Below are 15597 nucleotides of genomic sequence, written 5' to 3'. Positions count from 1 at the left end.
TTATATACCGACTGTTTGTATCCACCGGCACAGAAAGTATTATCCACAGCAGCCTCGGAGTTCAAAACAGGACAAAAGTGCTCTCCAAATACAAAAAACAGAAAAACACACACAGCCACAGAGGATCCAACAGCAGCTGTTCCTTTTTACAGCTGATCATATACATGGGACCCTCCTCATCACCTGCTGACAGTGTTTTTTCAGAGATACACAAAAGCCATTGGTAATAATTGGTCATACTTTGCCTTAGTTGGTTTCCACATAAAGTAAGGCTGGTTCAAAGTCAAAAGTTGATACACTGCCATTGGCTTGTAGCTAGAACTCAAATGCTTGTGTGAAGCCTGTTCAAACAAGTTCTGAAAGCTGGCCTGCTAGGTCTCCTGTCCAGAAGAAATCACGCTCTGCCAGGAAGAGCCAGTCAGAAAGGTGATCTGACATGGCATTGTTTCAGGTAGACTGACCATCTGAGGCACAGCCCATCATAACATTAACACATCACTATGCAAGAACTGTCTTTGGTTCTGTTCACCCCAGAATGGCCACTGGGATGATCATGGGCTAAGCTTAAGAGCTTTACCCGGAACTTAGTTGGAACTACCAAATGTTTGAGGATGCCAGCCTTCCTGGTGTCCACCAGAAAGAGTCTCCTTGTATAAAAGTCCTTGTTCTACAACAAACCAGGATCGGTTAGAAGAGCTGAGAGGCAGTGGGGTGCTCCGTGCCACCGCCCAAGCTTTCTGAAGGCTGTCATCTGCTTCCTGCTCAGCCTGGAACTGTTCCCTTGAGGCTGGAGACACCAATTCATCCTTAGACTGTGGACTTGGGCTTGGTCCCCTGTGGAAGCGAGGTAGATGATGAGGTTGTTTCCGTTGACAGTGAACCGCTCTCCGCTGGTGCACTAGGTGATATTTCAGGCTCTGGCTGAGCCTCTTGGGTAGGGTTGTCTGCTGCTTCTGCCAGTTCAGGCCCGCTGGTGCCCTCTGGCGTTGGAGTGGTAGATGGGTTTGCAATGTGGGTGTCAGTGCGGCAATGGTTCTGGTGCTGGTTGCTTTTCCAGTTCCGGTTCTGGGACTGGATGCACTATGGCTGTTTCAGTTGTTAGCAGGGGATCCGGTTCCATCACCTTTGTCTGGGTTATTGGTAACACAGACGGGGCCCTGATGGACGGCTCAGGAACAGGGATGGGTGTGAAAGCTTGCTTGGCCTGGCTGCGGGTGACCATTCCCACCCTCTTGGCCAGCTTCACCTGGTTGGCCAAGTCTTCCCCCAGTAGCATGGGGATGGAATAATTGTCATAGACTGCAAAAGTCCACATTCCTGACCAGCCCTTGTACTGGACAGGCAATTCAGCTGTAGGCAAGTTTAAAGATTTTTTACATGAATGGGCGACTTGTTACTTGGGCCTTTGGGTTGATGAATTTGGGGTCCACTAAGGATTGGTGGATAGCTGACACTTGTGCCCCAGTGTGTCTCCACGTGATAAACTTCTTCCCGCCCAGTCTCAAGGTTTCCCTTCGCTCTGAGGGTATTTGAGAGGCATCTGGGCCTGGGGATCTTTGGTGTGATGGTGGTGTAATGAACTGTACTCGATTGGGGTTCTTGGGGCAGTTGGCCTTTATATGTCCCAGTTCATTACATTTAAAACATCCCCCAGCTGACTGGTCACTGGGCTGAGGTGGGTTGCTGGAAACTGGTGAGGTGGGACAATGGGGTGTCTGGGGCTTTCCTTGGGTTGTAGGTGGGATCTTGGGTTGCCCCCGGTGATAGGGTTTATTTTTGGTTTGCCGCCTCTGATATTCGCTCCCCTTGCTAGTAGTTTTTTTCTTTTCTGCCACTTCCACCCATTTGGCTCCAATCTCCCCCGCCTCGGTTACAGTTTTGGGTTTCCCATCTAGGATGTACCTTTCTATTTCCTCAGGAACACCCTCTAAGAACTGCTCCATTTGCATTAGGAAGGACAGAGCTTCCAGAGATTCAGCACTTGCTCCTGATATCCAGGCCTCCCAATTCTTTTCAATGTGGTAGGTGTGTCGGGTAAATGACACATCGGGTTTCCACCTTAGGGCTCTGAACCACCGATGGGCATGCTCAGGGGTTAGCCCCATTCTGATTCTGGTCTTGGTTTGAAAAAGTTTATAATCGTTCATTTGTGCCTTAGGCATTTCAGCCACCACCTCTGCTAAGGGTCCACTGAGCTGTGGCCTCAGCTCTATCATGTACTGGTCTGTAGGGATGTTGTACCCATGGCAGGTCCTTTCAAAATTTTCTAAGGCCTCAGTATCATCACCTGCCTCGTAGGTGAGGAATTTTCTGGGATGGGAAACAGTACCTGGAGAAGGGTTGGCTGTTCCATCCTGCTTAGCCTTTTCTAATTCCAGGGCCTGCTAGTAGGCTTCCCTCTGGATCTCCAGCTCTTTTTGTTTCCTCTCCATCTCTCTCCTGTGGTCAGCCTCTTTGGCTTTCTCTTCTGCTTCCAGCCTAGCCATTTCCTGTTTAACTGTTTCCTTGGAACTCATTTTTCCTGCTTTCTTGTGCTGGCCACACCCCTCTGCAGCTCACTGCAGAGGGGATGCCACAGCTCAGGGCTGCTTGGTTAACAGAGACTTTCTAATTAGCTATACCGGAGAGGTAGAAAGAAAGAAAACAATTCAGCTTGTAAATGCCTTTTGCTGGCTGTTTGCTCACAGCTTGAAGCCTCTTAACAAAGACCCTTGTTAAAAAAAACTTAACACCTCTGCCCTCAGGCTGCTTTACAAGCAGCTAGAGGAAAAAAAAATATCACTGGCTTTTGATTCTTAAAAAAAAAAAAATCCCACCGTTGCCACCATGTCAAGGTTTCCTCCCCCCACTCTGAACTTTAGGGTACAAATGTGGGGACCTGCATGGACACTTCTAAGCTCAATTTACTAGCTTAGATCTGGTAAAGCTGCCACCAGCCAGAATTTCAGTGTCTGGCACACTTTCTGTCCCCCCAAAACCTTACCCTCCCTGGGCTGCCTTGAAGGACTTCACCAATTCCCTGGTGAATACGGATCCAACCCCTGGGATCGTAAAACAAAGAGAAATTAACCATCCCCCCTCCTTTCCCCCACCAATTCCTGGTGAGTCTAGATCCAATCTCCCTTGGATCTTAAAACAAGGGAAAAAAATCAATCAGGTTCTTAAAAAAAAGAAAGCTTTTAATTAAAGGAAGAAAAAAGGTAAAAATTATCTCTGTAAAATCAGGATGGAAAATGCTTTACAGGGTACTTAGATTCAGATAGCCCAGAGGAAACCCCCTCTAGCCTCAGGTTCAAAGTTATAGCAATCAGAGGTAAAAAATCCTTCCAGCAAAAAGAACATTTACAGGTTGAGAAAACAAACATAAGACTAACACGCCTTGCCTGGCTAGTTACTTACGAGTTTTAAACATGAGAGACTGATTCAGAAAGATTTGGAGAGCCTGGAGATTGACGTCTGGTCTCTCTCAGTCCCGAGAACGAACAACCCCCAAAATAAAGAGCACAAAACAAAGACTTTCCTCCCCCAAGATTTGAAAGTATCTTGTCCCCCTATTGGTCCTCTGGTCAGGTGTCAGCCAGGTTTACTGAGCTTCTTAACCCTTTACAGGTAAAAGAGATATTAACCCTTATCTGTTTATGACACCTGTCCAGAAGAAATCACGCTCTGCCAGGAAGAGCCAGTCAGAAAGGTGATCTGACATGACATTGTTTCAGGTAGACTGACCATCTGAGGCACATCCCATCATAACATTAACACATCACTATGCAAGAACTGATGTTCTTTCAAGGAGTGAACTTCAGCTCTATACAGAGAGCCAGCACGAGGGCCTTGGCCCTATTTGGTCCCACTTAAGCATGATCAGTTTCAAGCAAGTTGCTTTCCACTTTCAGATTCACAAACTATTCCTCCCTGTTGGACAAAAACAAGTCCAAAATGGCTGCCTTTGTGGTTACTTCCTCCACCTTCTGAAACAAGAAGTTGTCCCCAATACATTCCAAGAACTTACTGGACATTTTGTGTTTTGCCGTATTACCTTGCCAACAGATATCTGGGTAGTTAAAGTCCCCCATTACTACAGGTCATGTGTTTTGGATTTCTGTTATCTAGAAATGCCTCATCCACTTCTTCCTCTTGGTTTGGTGGTTAGTAGACCTCTGCTTTTCTCCACTTTTATCTTCACTGAGACTTTCCACTGGTCTGCCTCCGACCTCCTTCTGAACCTCAGAATGAGCATATATATGCTTGATGTACAACACAAATATCTCCTCCCTTTTTTCCTTTTCTGTCCTCCCTTGAACAAGCTGTACTCCTCTATACCAGTATTCCAGTCATGAGATTTCTCCCACCAAGTCTCCGTGCTGCCAATTAAGTCATAATTTATCTTAAGTACTAATAGTTCCACTCCTTCACATTTCTCCTCCAAAATGCAAGGAGTATGGGGAATAAACAGACACCACTCACACCACCTGGTTCCTCCTGTCTGACTTTCTTTGACAGGTACATGCAGGCCACATTCCCAGCAAGTTACCAGAGTCAAGACACCTATCTGACCAGGTCCCCCACAGGTGCAGGCAGAGGAATAGCTAGCAGTGGCATTGGCAATGTGCCATTTTCCTCCCGTTGCGGGTTCTCCCTTGTAGAGTACCAGCAAGTTAAGGGGGAGAAAACAAACCCACCTACCCACACTCTCTCCATCTGCTGGTGAGCTCAGCTGGCTAACTCCTTTAGTCTCCCATCTGCCTTCATCTTATCAGTGACTGGCAACATCTGTGGTTTTTAAGGCCTGGGCCCTACACACAGCTGGAATGGATCACTCACCCCTTCTCACTCAGCCCTCACTGATCAGTGGCCTATCCAAAAAACTCCACGGCTCTCACTTCAAACAGTCCTACTAGAAATCAGATGCTCACCCACCCAACCAACCCTATGATTCTAACTGCAGGACAACCTGGCCCAGACAGTCAGCAACCAAGCCTAGATTTCACATACACCAAACACAGAAAACCAGCCCAGTGTCCTACCAAACTCAATGGCATGTTCCCAGTCTCTCCCCCGCCCAAGTCTGTATAGCATAGAGAATTATTAACTGTATATAGTTATTGCTATTGCTTTAATTTAGGGGAATAAATAAGACAGAAGTGCCCTTGAGCTGACTAACTACCTTAGTCTCTCAGGTGCCTTTGTCTTCATACTACTGTATATGTGCCTCTTTCTACCAGATTTGGCTACTGAAAACTGGCAGCCTGTTTGTGAATATTCTTGTGTCTTATCTTCTCCCTAGTAGACACATTTAATTTTGAATCTTTCACGGTGTGTTAGTTGGGTTATTAGAAACCAATAATCCACTCTTCCATAGTAAGGGTGTTATGAAACTGTTAACTCTGCCACCAAATTAAGTGAATTAGATAATGAGAATACATTGATGTTTTTAAGGTTCATGACACTTTGATTAATAAGGCAATACACAATCTAAATGCTTTGTGAAATGGACTGTAAAAACTACTTTATCAAACCACAGGAGCACTATTTGCCTTATAATATTAATAATGGTAACTGTGTAAAAGGCTGATCTTTCACTCCTTACTCAGGCAAAATTCCCATGAAACTTTAGCTTGGATAAGTAATTTTACAGCAGGTCCTAAATATCCTTTAACTCAATGGCACTTTGGTAGTCCTTCTGTTGCACTGAACCAGTGTCATATTTAGTATCAATATTTTTTCTTTATAAAATCCATAAACTAGTCAGAGAACATGGCAAACAATATTCACAGTCTACTAGACTAGTGAAGAGAATATAATAAGGTGATAATACTGAAATGGTATTATAACAATACACACTCGACAGAATGACAGACAACAACAATTTCACTTTGGCTAAGTGGACTGGAAGAGGCTGAGAAACCGCTCGTTGGTGTCAGAACATAAATGTGTCCTGGCAGTATCTTACAATAGAGCTTCTATTCATTTAGACATAGCAGGTACACTAGGTATGTCCTGGAAATACACTTCTCAAGTGGGTCTGCACATATCATTGGGGAGGGAAGTTACAAAACATTAAGACAGCAGCAAGATTAGTCAGCAAGGGTGGCAGCTCTGCTAATCTAAACTGCAGTTTATTATTTGTATTACTAGGTTACGATTCATAACCTTGGTAATCAGCCTATCCCACCCTCCACCCCGCTGATACAATATTTTGACAGAAGAAAGAATGTATTGGACTCTATAGCATAGGTCATTATTATCACGATATAGTTATTTATTCCCTAGCCCTGAAAAATGATCTGCTATTGTAGAAGAAAAAAAATGGAGAAAACAAGGCTGCGATACAATGTATTAATTAAGTCTACCTTATCCTCCCTGCAAACATCTCCTTTCTCCCTGCTTACTCACAGCTCTTCTAACACCTTCGCCAATTATCCGACCAACCCAACGACGCAGGTCATGTTTGTTACAAAACAGACTTTTGTGTTGAAAAGATAATGATGCTCAAGACAAAGAAAATATTAAGAGGTGCTTTAAAATTGGTGCCACGTAGTGAGTGGTGGCTGGCCAGCTCTTTGCTGCCCAGTCATCATTTCTATTAACCTAAAATCTCTGCATTAGTTGTGTTTTGAGAAAACTGTCTTCCCCTCCACCGGCATGGGCTGATCTTATTTATCTGCTTCTTATTCTAGTTGCTCTTTAAAGCAAGGTTGCTGCTACCAAGAAGGGAAGAGGTTGGTGTGAGACAGTGGGCGTGGGAAAGAGATGTCTGACTAATAGCAATAGAATGATGACTTTAATAATGGAGAATCGTAGGGAAGATTTCCCTGATGTTCTGCTAACAGTGAGATGTATTAGGCTCTGAAATAATCTCCTAAGAGAAGTGGCAGAATCCCCATTGCTTGAGACTGGAAAAACTAGACTAAGCAAAGCACTAGAAAACGTCCTGTAGGGAATAATTCTGTATTTTTTAGGGAGATTGACTAAGTGATCTAATAGGTCTTTTCCATATCTACCTTCTATACCAGGGGTGGCCAAAACTTACTGTCAGAGGAGAAACTGGTTCTGTAATTCATCTGTTAGTCTATAAGGTGCCACAGGATTCTTTGCTGCTTCTACAAAACTTACTGACCCTCTGAGCCACATCTGACAATCTTCAGAAGTTTGAGAGCTGGGGTGTGCTGGCTGGGGCTTGGAGCTTCAGCCCCGTGGGAGGTACCTGCCAGGACTCAGGGCTTCAGCCCTGCTCCTGCTGAAGACCCGAGCCCCGGCAGGTGCGCCCCGCTGGGCAGAAGCCCTGAGACCCCTCTATCCCTGCTGGACAGAAGCCCCTACCCTAGCACCCTGCTGCACAAGCTCCCCCTCTTCCCTGGTAGGTGGAGAATGGCGGGGGAGCAGATGTGGAGGCACCGCGAGCAGCACTTAAGCGGTAAAAGAGCCACATGTGGCTCACGAGCCACACTTTGGCCACCCCTGTTCAGATGAGGCCAGAGTACACTGGCCCTTTAAAACTGAGGAGGGGAGTCTCCAGGGACTGTACTGCAAAGATGGTTGTTGTGAATTTCCCCCAGAGACAGTGAGAATCCGCATGGCTGCTTTGTGCTGTGCCTGCTGCATTTGTGGGAAGAGTCTGGATTCCCAGCAGGCATATGGGCAAGGAACAAACCCCAGGGAGAGGTCATGTTCTGTTTTCGGGGTTTGAGTCAATACTTTAGTTTGGTTGCCTTTTGGACCTTGCCGCCAGACTTCTGGGGAGGAGTTCTCCAGAGGTATGCCTAGGAAAGAGACACATGCCACTTGGGGGAGAGGCCATAATATTGGTTTTTAGAAGACTCCATCATCATGGCCCTCTAGGGACACCACTTGGCTGCATCCACCATCCATGAGGTCCCTAACAATGATCTGACTCTATCTGTGGGATAGCTGGTAACACCCCATCAACATTTGACTTTCAACTGAGATTAAAAACCTATCACTGGTCTTCCCACATGCCTCCTGTCCCCTCTATTTCTTTGCTCTGGTTGTGACTGTGCTAATAGCAGGTTAAAATTGACTAGACTCCCATTCACTGAAGCACTCTGAGTCTACCAGCACTTCCAATTCAACGTGACACCATTGCTGAGCACACAGAGCTGAGTGGCAGGAAAGCACAACACAGAAACTAGTGGGGAGGAGGAAGAAAGCAACATAAGGAGTTAAAGGAGGGGAAAGAAAAAGAAAACAAAATAAAACACAGAGTACATAAAGTGGAGAAGAGAGAAGCAACAAATACATAAAACCTCAACAGAACAGAGGACATCTGAGAAACCACTTACTAGTAACTGAGAGCAGGAAGGAATGAGAAAACAGGCAGAGAGGGAAAGAACACAGAAAAGGGAAACAGGTGACAAGAACACAAAAGGAGTTCACACAGACTGACCAAATGCTCCACATTGTTAACATTACAGGTTTTGTTGCATCTAAACTTTAAAAAACTGAAGACATTTGGAAGACCTAAATTCGGGGGTGGGGGGTGGGTGGAGTTTGTTGTTATAGTTCTCCTGGCATCCAGCCATTAAAGCCATGAGGCAGTGTGCCTCAGTTTCCTCATTCACACACAGTAAAGCAGGTGTTTTTTTTTTTATGGTTTCTCTGCTGTGATAAGCTTTAAACTTATTTACAGGTATTTGTAATCAGTCACTGGCTTTTCTTTCCCTCTAGTGTTCCCTCTGTGTGGGCTCTTAATTTAATCATGTTTCTGGAATTTTGGTGCCTTAGGATCTGGCAAGATAGGTGTTCAGGGGATCCTGCACATTGGCTGGCCCTTTGGGGAGCGATCTCCCAACCCCAGGTCTGTACATATGTAGAAAATTCAGCTTCCCTTTTGGGGTTACCCTGTGTTTCCCCCTTCCCTGCCCCCTAGAGGGCGGTGATCTGTGCTCTTTGGGACGGATGTGTTTACCCTTTGATCAGATTCACCCTTTTCCAGCAGCTTTCCCATAACTGCTCTCTGTGTCTCACCAGCCTGGGGGAAAGCACAAACACACACACCCCGCCCCCTCTGTGAGTTGGGTAGTCTATTCTGGCAGACTACTGCCTGGCAATTTCCTGGTCTCAACTCCTCTGCTGTTTGAGGCGTTGGAGCTGCATCTTGATGTAAAGAGACACAGTTACTTTCCAAAAACTTATCAGGAACAGCATCCTGAAAAATTGGGACCTGGATTGGGGTACCCTGGGCCTCCATCACCCTTTTCTCTGTCCCCAAGAAGTCACCTGTGTGACCCCTCCCCTCCAGGAGGTCAGTTAAACAATTCCTTCTCAAAACGTGGGGCACAGGCTGAGTGCCTGGGTGCACAGATGCTGACCCAGCCATCCTCCTTGTGTTCTGGGCATCCTGCCCCAAGTGACTAGTGAGGAGACATTCCTGTACCCCCACTATTCCTTCCCCAGTTTCCTCCTCTGGGCCTCCTCCCAAGACACATTTATCTGTGTTCTCTAGGAAGGGTTCTGTCTTTTGTTCAGCTGCAAAGCTCTGCCAGCTAACAACGGGGACAGTTTCCTTAATTACAGACAAGGCCTCTCCTGCCCCTGGGCCTGAGGGCATGCTGTCTTCTGCTGGGAAGGAGCTAGTCTCAGCCCCTCCCACAGTTGGAAGCACCCTGCTTCCCTGTGTTACAGTGTCATAGGAAACCTCACCCACCTCGGGTTTCTGAGACCCCTTGCCCCTTCTCTGGGCTCTCCTCTGGGACACATTGTTCTATGCTCCCTAGAGCCTGTTTTGCGCCTCTGGTTCAGCTGCGACCTGCTGGCAGCTAACAACCTGGACAATTCTCTCCTTGGCAGGCATTACACCCCCATTCCTTCCTGTGTGCAGCTTCCTCCCTGGCTGCCTCTCTTTCTTTTATCTCCAGTTCTTTCAGTTGTAGTAATCTCTGGTGCGCCCTCTACTTTTCTGCAGGCTGAAACCTAAAAAGCTCCAAACTTTGCAATTGCTTCACTGCTTTCACTCATTTTCCTGCTTTCCTGATCTTACTTCCCTTTCCCGAAATAAGCAAACACGAAATAACAAAACTGTGACCTCCTCCTGACTGTTCTTAGCCACTGCACTTTTGACTCACTTAAAAAAAAAATCACAAATATCAGTGCTTAAAGTGTGAACTTCACGTGGAGTAACAAGCGATACAGCAACAAAAGCTCACTGCACCACTGTGATGTTCCCCTCTGGTGTTACCTGGACCGGTGATCTGCTAGGCCTCTTCCATCCTTGAGTCTGGGAGCAGCCTTACCCTGCTCTGCTGTGAGAACCCCCACAGCCTCTGGTATGTAAGCTGCTCCTGGCTGGCTACTTGCAAGCGAATGACACTAGCCAATATCTCCAGTCCCAGACACAACCCTGGGAATCTCTGTCTTGCAGCGTCCAGTTATGCCCACTGGACACTGCAAGTTTATATAAGTTAATCAATTTAACAAAGAAGTTTATATGTACCAGGCTTGTTCTCCCAATGCAAACCAAATGCACTGCTTCAGGTAGAATAAACAAAACAGATGTATTAATTATAAAGGCAGATGTAAGTGATTATAAGTCAAAGCATAACAAGTCAGGTTTGGTCAAATGAAATAAAAGCAAAATGCATTCTAAGCTGATCTTAACATTTTCAATGTCCTTAAAACTTAGATGCTTCTCACCACAGGCTGGCTTTTCCATCAGGCTCTCCCCTTTGATCAGCATTTCAGTCGCTTGGTGGTAGTGGTGTTTGTAGATGTAGGTGGAAGAGAGAGAGCATGGCAAAATGTCTCTCCCTATTATCGTGTCCTTTCTTCCCTCACGGTTTTGCCCCTCCCCTTCAGAGTCAGGTGAGCATTGAGTGGGGAGTTAGGAGGGGGAGGGATAGCTCAGGGGTTTGAGCACTGGCCTGCTAAACCCAGGGTTATGAGCTCAATCCTTGAGGGGGGGCCATTTAGGGATATGGGGCAAAAATCTGCTGGATGATTTAATTGGGAATTGGTCCCCCTTTGAGCAGGGGGTTGAGACTAGATGATCTCCTGAGGTTCCTGATATTCTATGATTATCCATCAAAGTGCCCAAAGGAAGGGGGTGACTCCCTCAAGGGTCTAACAGATTCTTTTGTTGCTGCCGAAGCTAGTGTCCCTTGTTTCTGTGAGGCTGGGCTGGGTGTCCCATCCATGCCCTGACGAGATGTGAACTGCCTCTCTGTTCTTGGAGAGTTTTTGCCTGAGCTTGCTTTAAGCCACGAGGATACATTTTCAGCCTCATAACTATATACATGAAATTATAACCTATAACCTTACTATAACATTGCTGTAACAGTTACTATAACATCACTATAACAACCATGCTCAATGTATTATGAGCCTTCCAAAGACACCCAACATGACAAACTTTGCATTGGATACCATACACTCATTTTATAAAAATGAACATGGGGGTGTAGGGTGTTCCCCTGAGGTACAGAATGTCACAGGGGGCAGGGTTTATTGGTAAGAAATATTGAATTGTCCACATTTACACAGTCAGAATGAATAGTAGGACTATCTCCATTTGTATTGACTGGGGGCAAAGCATTTGTAGTTTGAACCAAAAATTTCAGTTAGACTCTTTGGGTGAAATCCTGGCCACACCGAAGTCAATGGGAGTTTTGCCACTGACTTGAATGGGGCCAAAATTTCACACTTCAAGCTTGAAAGCCAATTGCTAAACTCTCTCTAAATCATTGTGTGGCTCTTTGGTCACCGTACGTGTTGAGATATGGATGTTAATTAGAACAGCTGTAATGTTAATATGGCTAAATTAAGTAAAATAAATAGTGTGTGGGGGAGGGGGAAATCCAGATAGCAGCAGCTTTTGAATGACTAATCTATCAATTCTGCTACCCTTAACCATGGTGAGTAGTACCTTATGCTATGAGCAATCTCAAATAACACTGAGTGGCAAAATATGGTTCTTAGTTATAAACATTCAAGCCCTGCACTTATAAAATGACTCCTCCTCCCAGCTTATTTTATTGACTATTTAATACCCTTATTAAACATTGTGATATAAATTAATGGGCATGATAACAAGGATCCACAAAATGATTCAGAAACAGCAGGGCACTTGGGACTAAATCATGAGACTACATGTGGAAGAAGCTGCTACTCAGTGTGAGTAAGGGATTTCAGAATCTGGCCCTAAGCTGATGTATTTTAAAGGAGAAATCCACATTATGAACAAAGTGTGTGAAGATGAATTTAAAAAATAAATAAATGACAGACACACATTTTTGAAGAAAAAGGAAAAAAATTGCTCAGAACAAATTATAAAGCACTCTTTGCTTTGCTACACAAAAGCAGCCACAGATTGACATTTGATGATACCCAGTATGGAGTAGTCCTTTTATTACATTGCAAGCCAATTTTCTTGTTCTAAGATGCTTTAAACATCTCTTTTGATCAAGACTTTATAAAAGCAAATGGTAACTACAGTGAATTCTTGCTGTATAGAGCATTAATACCACAATCATAAATAATCTGAATACTAAATAAGAAATAAATAGCCTGTACCTGTTCTCGCTTTGAGTAGCAAGCTGGACAAATGTTAAAGGGGACCTGAGTTTTCTCAGCCCTTTAGGTGTGACATCAGTAGCTGATTTGGCCTCCTCCTCCCAGCTCCTAGTAAGCAAGAAGGAAAATAAAGTTGTCAAACACTGTAATGAAACGTTACCATGCGTGAACCGTTCCCTCTCCATGAATCATTAATACACTGCAAAGCCTGAGAGCCAAAATAGATCAGGAAAAGCCGAGCGAAGGTTGTTCTGCTGTTGTTGTGTCTAGTGTATAAAGGGGATTATAAAGTCACACTCCTTATTTTCCAGCTGTATTTCAGAGGCTAGAGTAGCTGATCTCTGGCATCCCACCTCCTCCAGGCATGGAGCCCACCTTCCAGCCAGGTATCAGTATCATCCACGCAGCTGCCTGCTTCCAGCCAAACCAAAACTCTGCCCCACCTACACTTGGGAGCCGGCTTTGGACACCCGGATTCTTTGGGATTCACCCCGCTGCAAGTCTCGCTACCTGGCGCTGAGGGACCCGTCAGCTGTGAGCCAGAGGAGGCACACGAAGAGAAGCAGGCTGCCGAGCATAGCGATTAAAGCAATGACTGCCCGCATCTTGTGACTGCTCCGAGCAGCTGCACAGCCAGTCTGAGCGGGAGCAGCGCCCGCTGCAGCTAAGCCAGCCCCATAGTTATTTAAGGGAGGCAGAAGAGGGAGGCGGTGATAGCAGCCACAGGGGCTCTCTGCTCCGCCCCACCCAGTTCCGGCGTGTGGGGCCCAGTGCTGCCACCTTCCCCCAGCCACTGACATCAGCCCACCAGCCTCAAGCATCCTCCTTTCCCTCCCGAAGTCACCAGGGGCTGCACCGCAGAAGAGCTGGGTGTAGCAGTGAGTAAATGCATCCTGTCCCTGCTCTGCTCTGCTCTAACTCCCCATGGCAAGCATCAGCCCCCTCTCGGGAGGGGCTGTATCTCCCAGGCAGGGGTCCATGCACCTGCCAGCACGGGGTGCTGGGGGGGAGGTGCCAGATAGCCACAGCAAAATGCCAGGCACCTGGGATGGCAGGGCGCCTTCCCACGGGGCATTGGCAGGGTAGGAGAGCTGCCCCTGGCAACCCGAGTGCAGGCTTGCATGTCTCCCTGCCCTCTTCCAGCATTGCGAGGGGGGGCAAGGAGGACGGAAACTTGCACCTAAAGGTGTTTCATGTCAGGTGCTGGGTCACAATATGAAAGGACTCTAGATGCCTGGCCTCCTCTCAGGCGCCCCCTCATGGCAGCCCTGCAAGTGGCCCCTCCCCTCAGTTTCTCTCTTCATTCTTCAAACAAATTCAGAGTGTATAAACAGCCCTTTCTGCAGGGTTAATTGATTACCAAAATGCTCACTACCATAGACCAGAATCCCCCCCGCACACTTCAAATGGTATATTCATCACACCAGTCCAACACCAAGCACAATGCTAGCATCTCCCACGGTGCAGCTCCCCAGCCCCATTAGCTGGGGTATTTCTCTGCCCTGCTTTCTTCTGGTAGGATTCCAGCTCTTGCCTGAAAACAGCAGCCAACTCACCCCTCCATTTTTCTTCCTCCACTGATCTCAGCCCTCTCTGGCCTGGCAAAGGTTGTAGGTGACCCCCTGACTGCCTTCCACTTCACCAGCCTGAGCTGGCTCCACTGCCCAACCAGGGAATTCTCACCCCTCCCTCCTTCAGGGGCATCCCTTCCCTGTAGCTCTCAGCCTAGCTATGCTCTTCATCTCAGCTCTCTTTACTCTCATTTGTAATCACCAGAGTCAGCCCCACTCTCCTCTTTCACCAAACAAGGGCACTCCTGGAGTGGAAAAGGAGAACTGAGCCCAATTTCATGTACTGGGCCAGCCACTCAATTATAGATGCCATGTGTCTAAAATTAAAGTGGTTCTTCATTAAAATAATTCTTTACAGAAGTGCTTTAACTACTACTAGCACTTAAGCCATTGACATGCAGACTTATTTTCTGGTACGCTCCTGCAACCTCTGTTCTTCTCCCCAAGTTCCATGCAGATTGTTATTAGGGCTGTCAAGCGACTAAAAAAATTGTGATTAATCACATGATTAAAAAAATTAATCACGATTAATCGTGTGATTAATTGCACCATTAAAGAATAATTGATTACAATTTATTTAAATATTTTTGGATGTTTTCTACATTTTCAAATATATTGATTTCAGTTACAGAGTACAAAGTATACAGTACTTGCTTATATTTTTATTACAATTTTTATTACAAATATTTGCAATCTCTTCATCATGAAAGTTGAACTTACAAATATAGAATTATGTACAAAAAATAACTGCACTCAAAAACCAAAACATTGTAAAACTTTAGAGCCTACAAATCTACTCAGTCCTACTTCTTGTTCACCCAGTCACTCAGATAAACAAATTTTTTTAAATTTACAATAGGTGTTCATACTGTTGTAGCTAAAGATTCATATGCCCCTTCATGCTTCAACCACCCTTCCAAAGGACATGCGTCCATGCCGATGACAGGTTCTGCTCGATAGTCATCCAAAACAGTGCGGATCGACTCATGTTCATTTTCATTATCTGAGTCAGATGCCACCAGCAGAAGGTTGATTTTCTTTTTTGGTGGTTCAGTTCTGTAGTTTCTGCATTGGAGCGTTGCTCTTTTAAGACTTCTGAAAGCATGCTCCACACCTCGTCCCTCTCAGATTTTGGAAGGCACTTCAGATTCTTAAACCTGTAGCTATCTTTAGAAATCTCACATTGGTACCTTCTTTGCATTTTGTCAAATCTGAAGTGAAAGTGTTCTTAAAACAAACAACATGCGCTGGGTCATCATCTGAGATTGCTGTAACATGAATTGTATGGCAGAATGCGGGTAAAACAGAGGAGACATACTATTCTCTCCCAAGGAGGTCAGTCACAAATTTAATTAACACTTTTTTTTTAATGAGCTTCATCAGCATGGAAGCATGTCCTCTGGAGTGGTGGCCAAAGCAGGAAGAGGCATATGAATGTTTAGCATATCTAGCACGTAAATATCTTGCTACCCTAGCTACAACAGTGCCATGCACATGACTG

The 15597-nt window shown here is 45.6% G+C and overlaps 1 protein-coding gene across 3 annotated transcripts in view; it reads right to left on the bottom strand.

Annotated features, from left to right (window-relative positions):
* ST8SIA6 (ST8 alpha-N-acetyl-neuraminide alpha-2,8-sialyltransferase 6) overlaps positions 1-13144 on the bottom strand; it is a 55000-nt gene extending 41856 nt beyond the window's left edge. The window contains exons 1-2 of one of the 3 annotated variants that reach the window (XM_039521180.1): positions 13036-13144; positions 12526-12633 (exon numbers count right to left, since the gene is read on the bottom strand). In XM_039521180.1, the coding sequence (XP_039377114.1) occupies positions 12526-12633; positions 13036-13130 (203 nt within the window). In that variant the 5' untranslated portion in view covers positions 13131-13144. Of the gene's footprint in view, positions 1-4683; positions 4737-12525; positions 12634-13035 lie in introns of those variants that run through there. The other 2 variants (XM_039521182.1, XM_039521181.1) reach the window with 2 other exon arrangements.
* Between the last annotated feature and the right edge of the window lie 2453 nt (positions 13145-15597).

The sequence above is a fragment of the Mauremys reevesii genome, linkage group 2, assembly GCF_016161935.1.
Source record: "Mauremys reevesii isolate NIE-2019 linkage group 2, ASM1616193v1, whole genome shotgun sequence".
NCBI classification, from domain to species: Eukaryota; Metazoa; Chordata; order Testudines; family Geoemydidae; genus Mauremys; species Mauremys reevesii.
The sequence above is the reverse complement of the archived record's forward strand: the minus strand, read 5'-3'. Positions and strand labels throughout refer to the sequence as shown.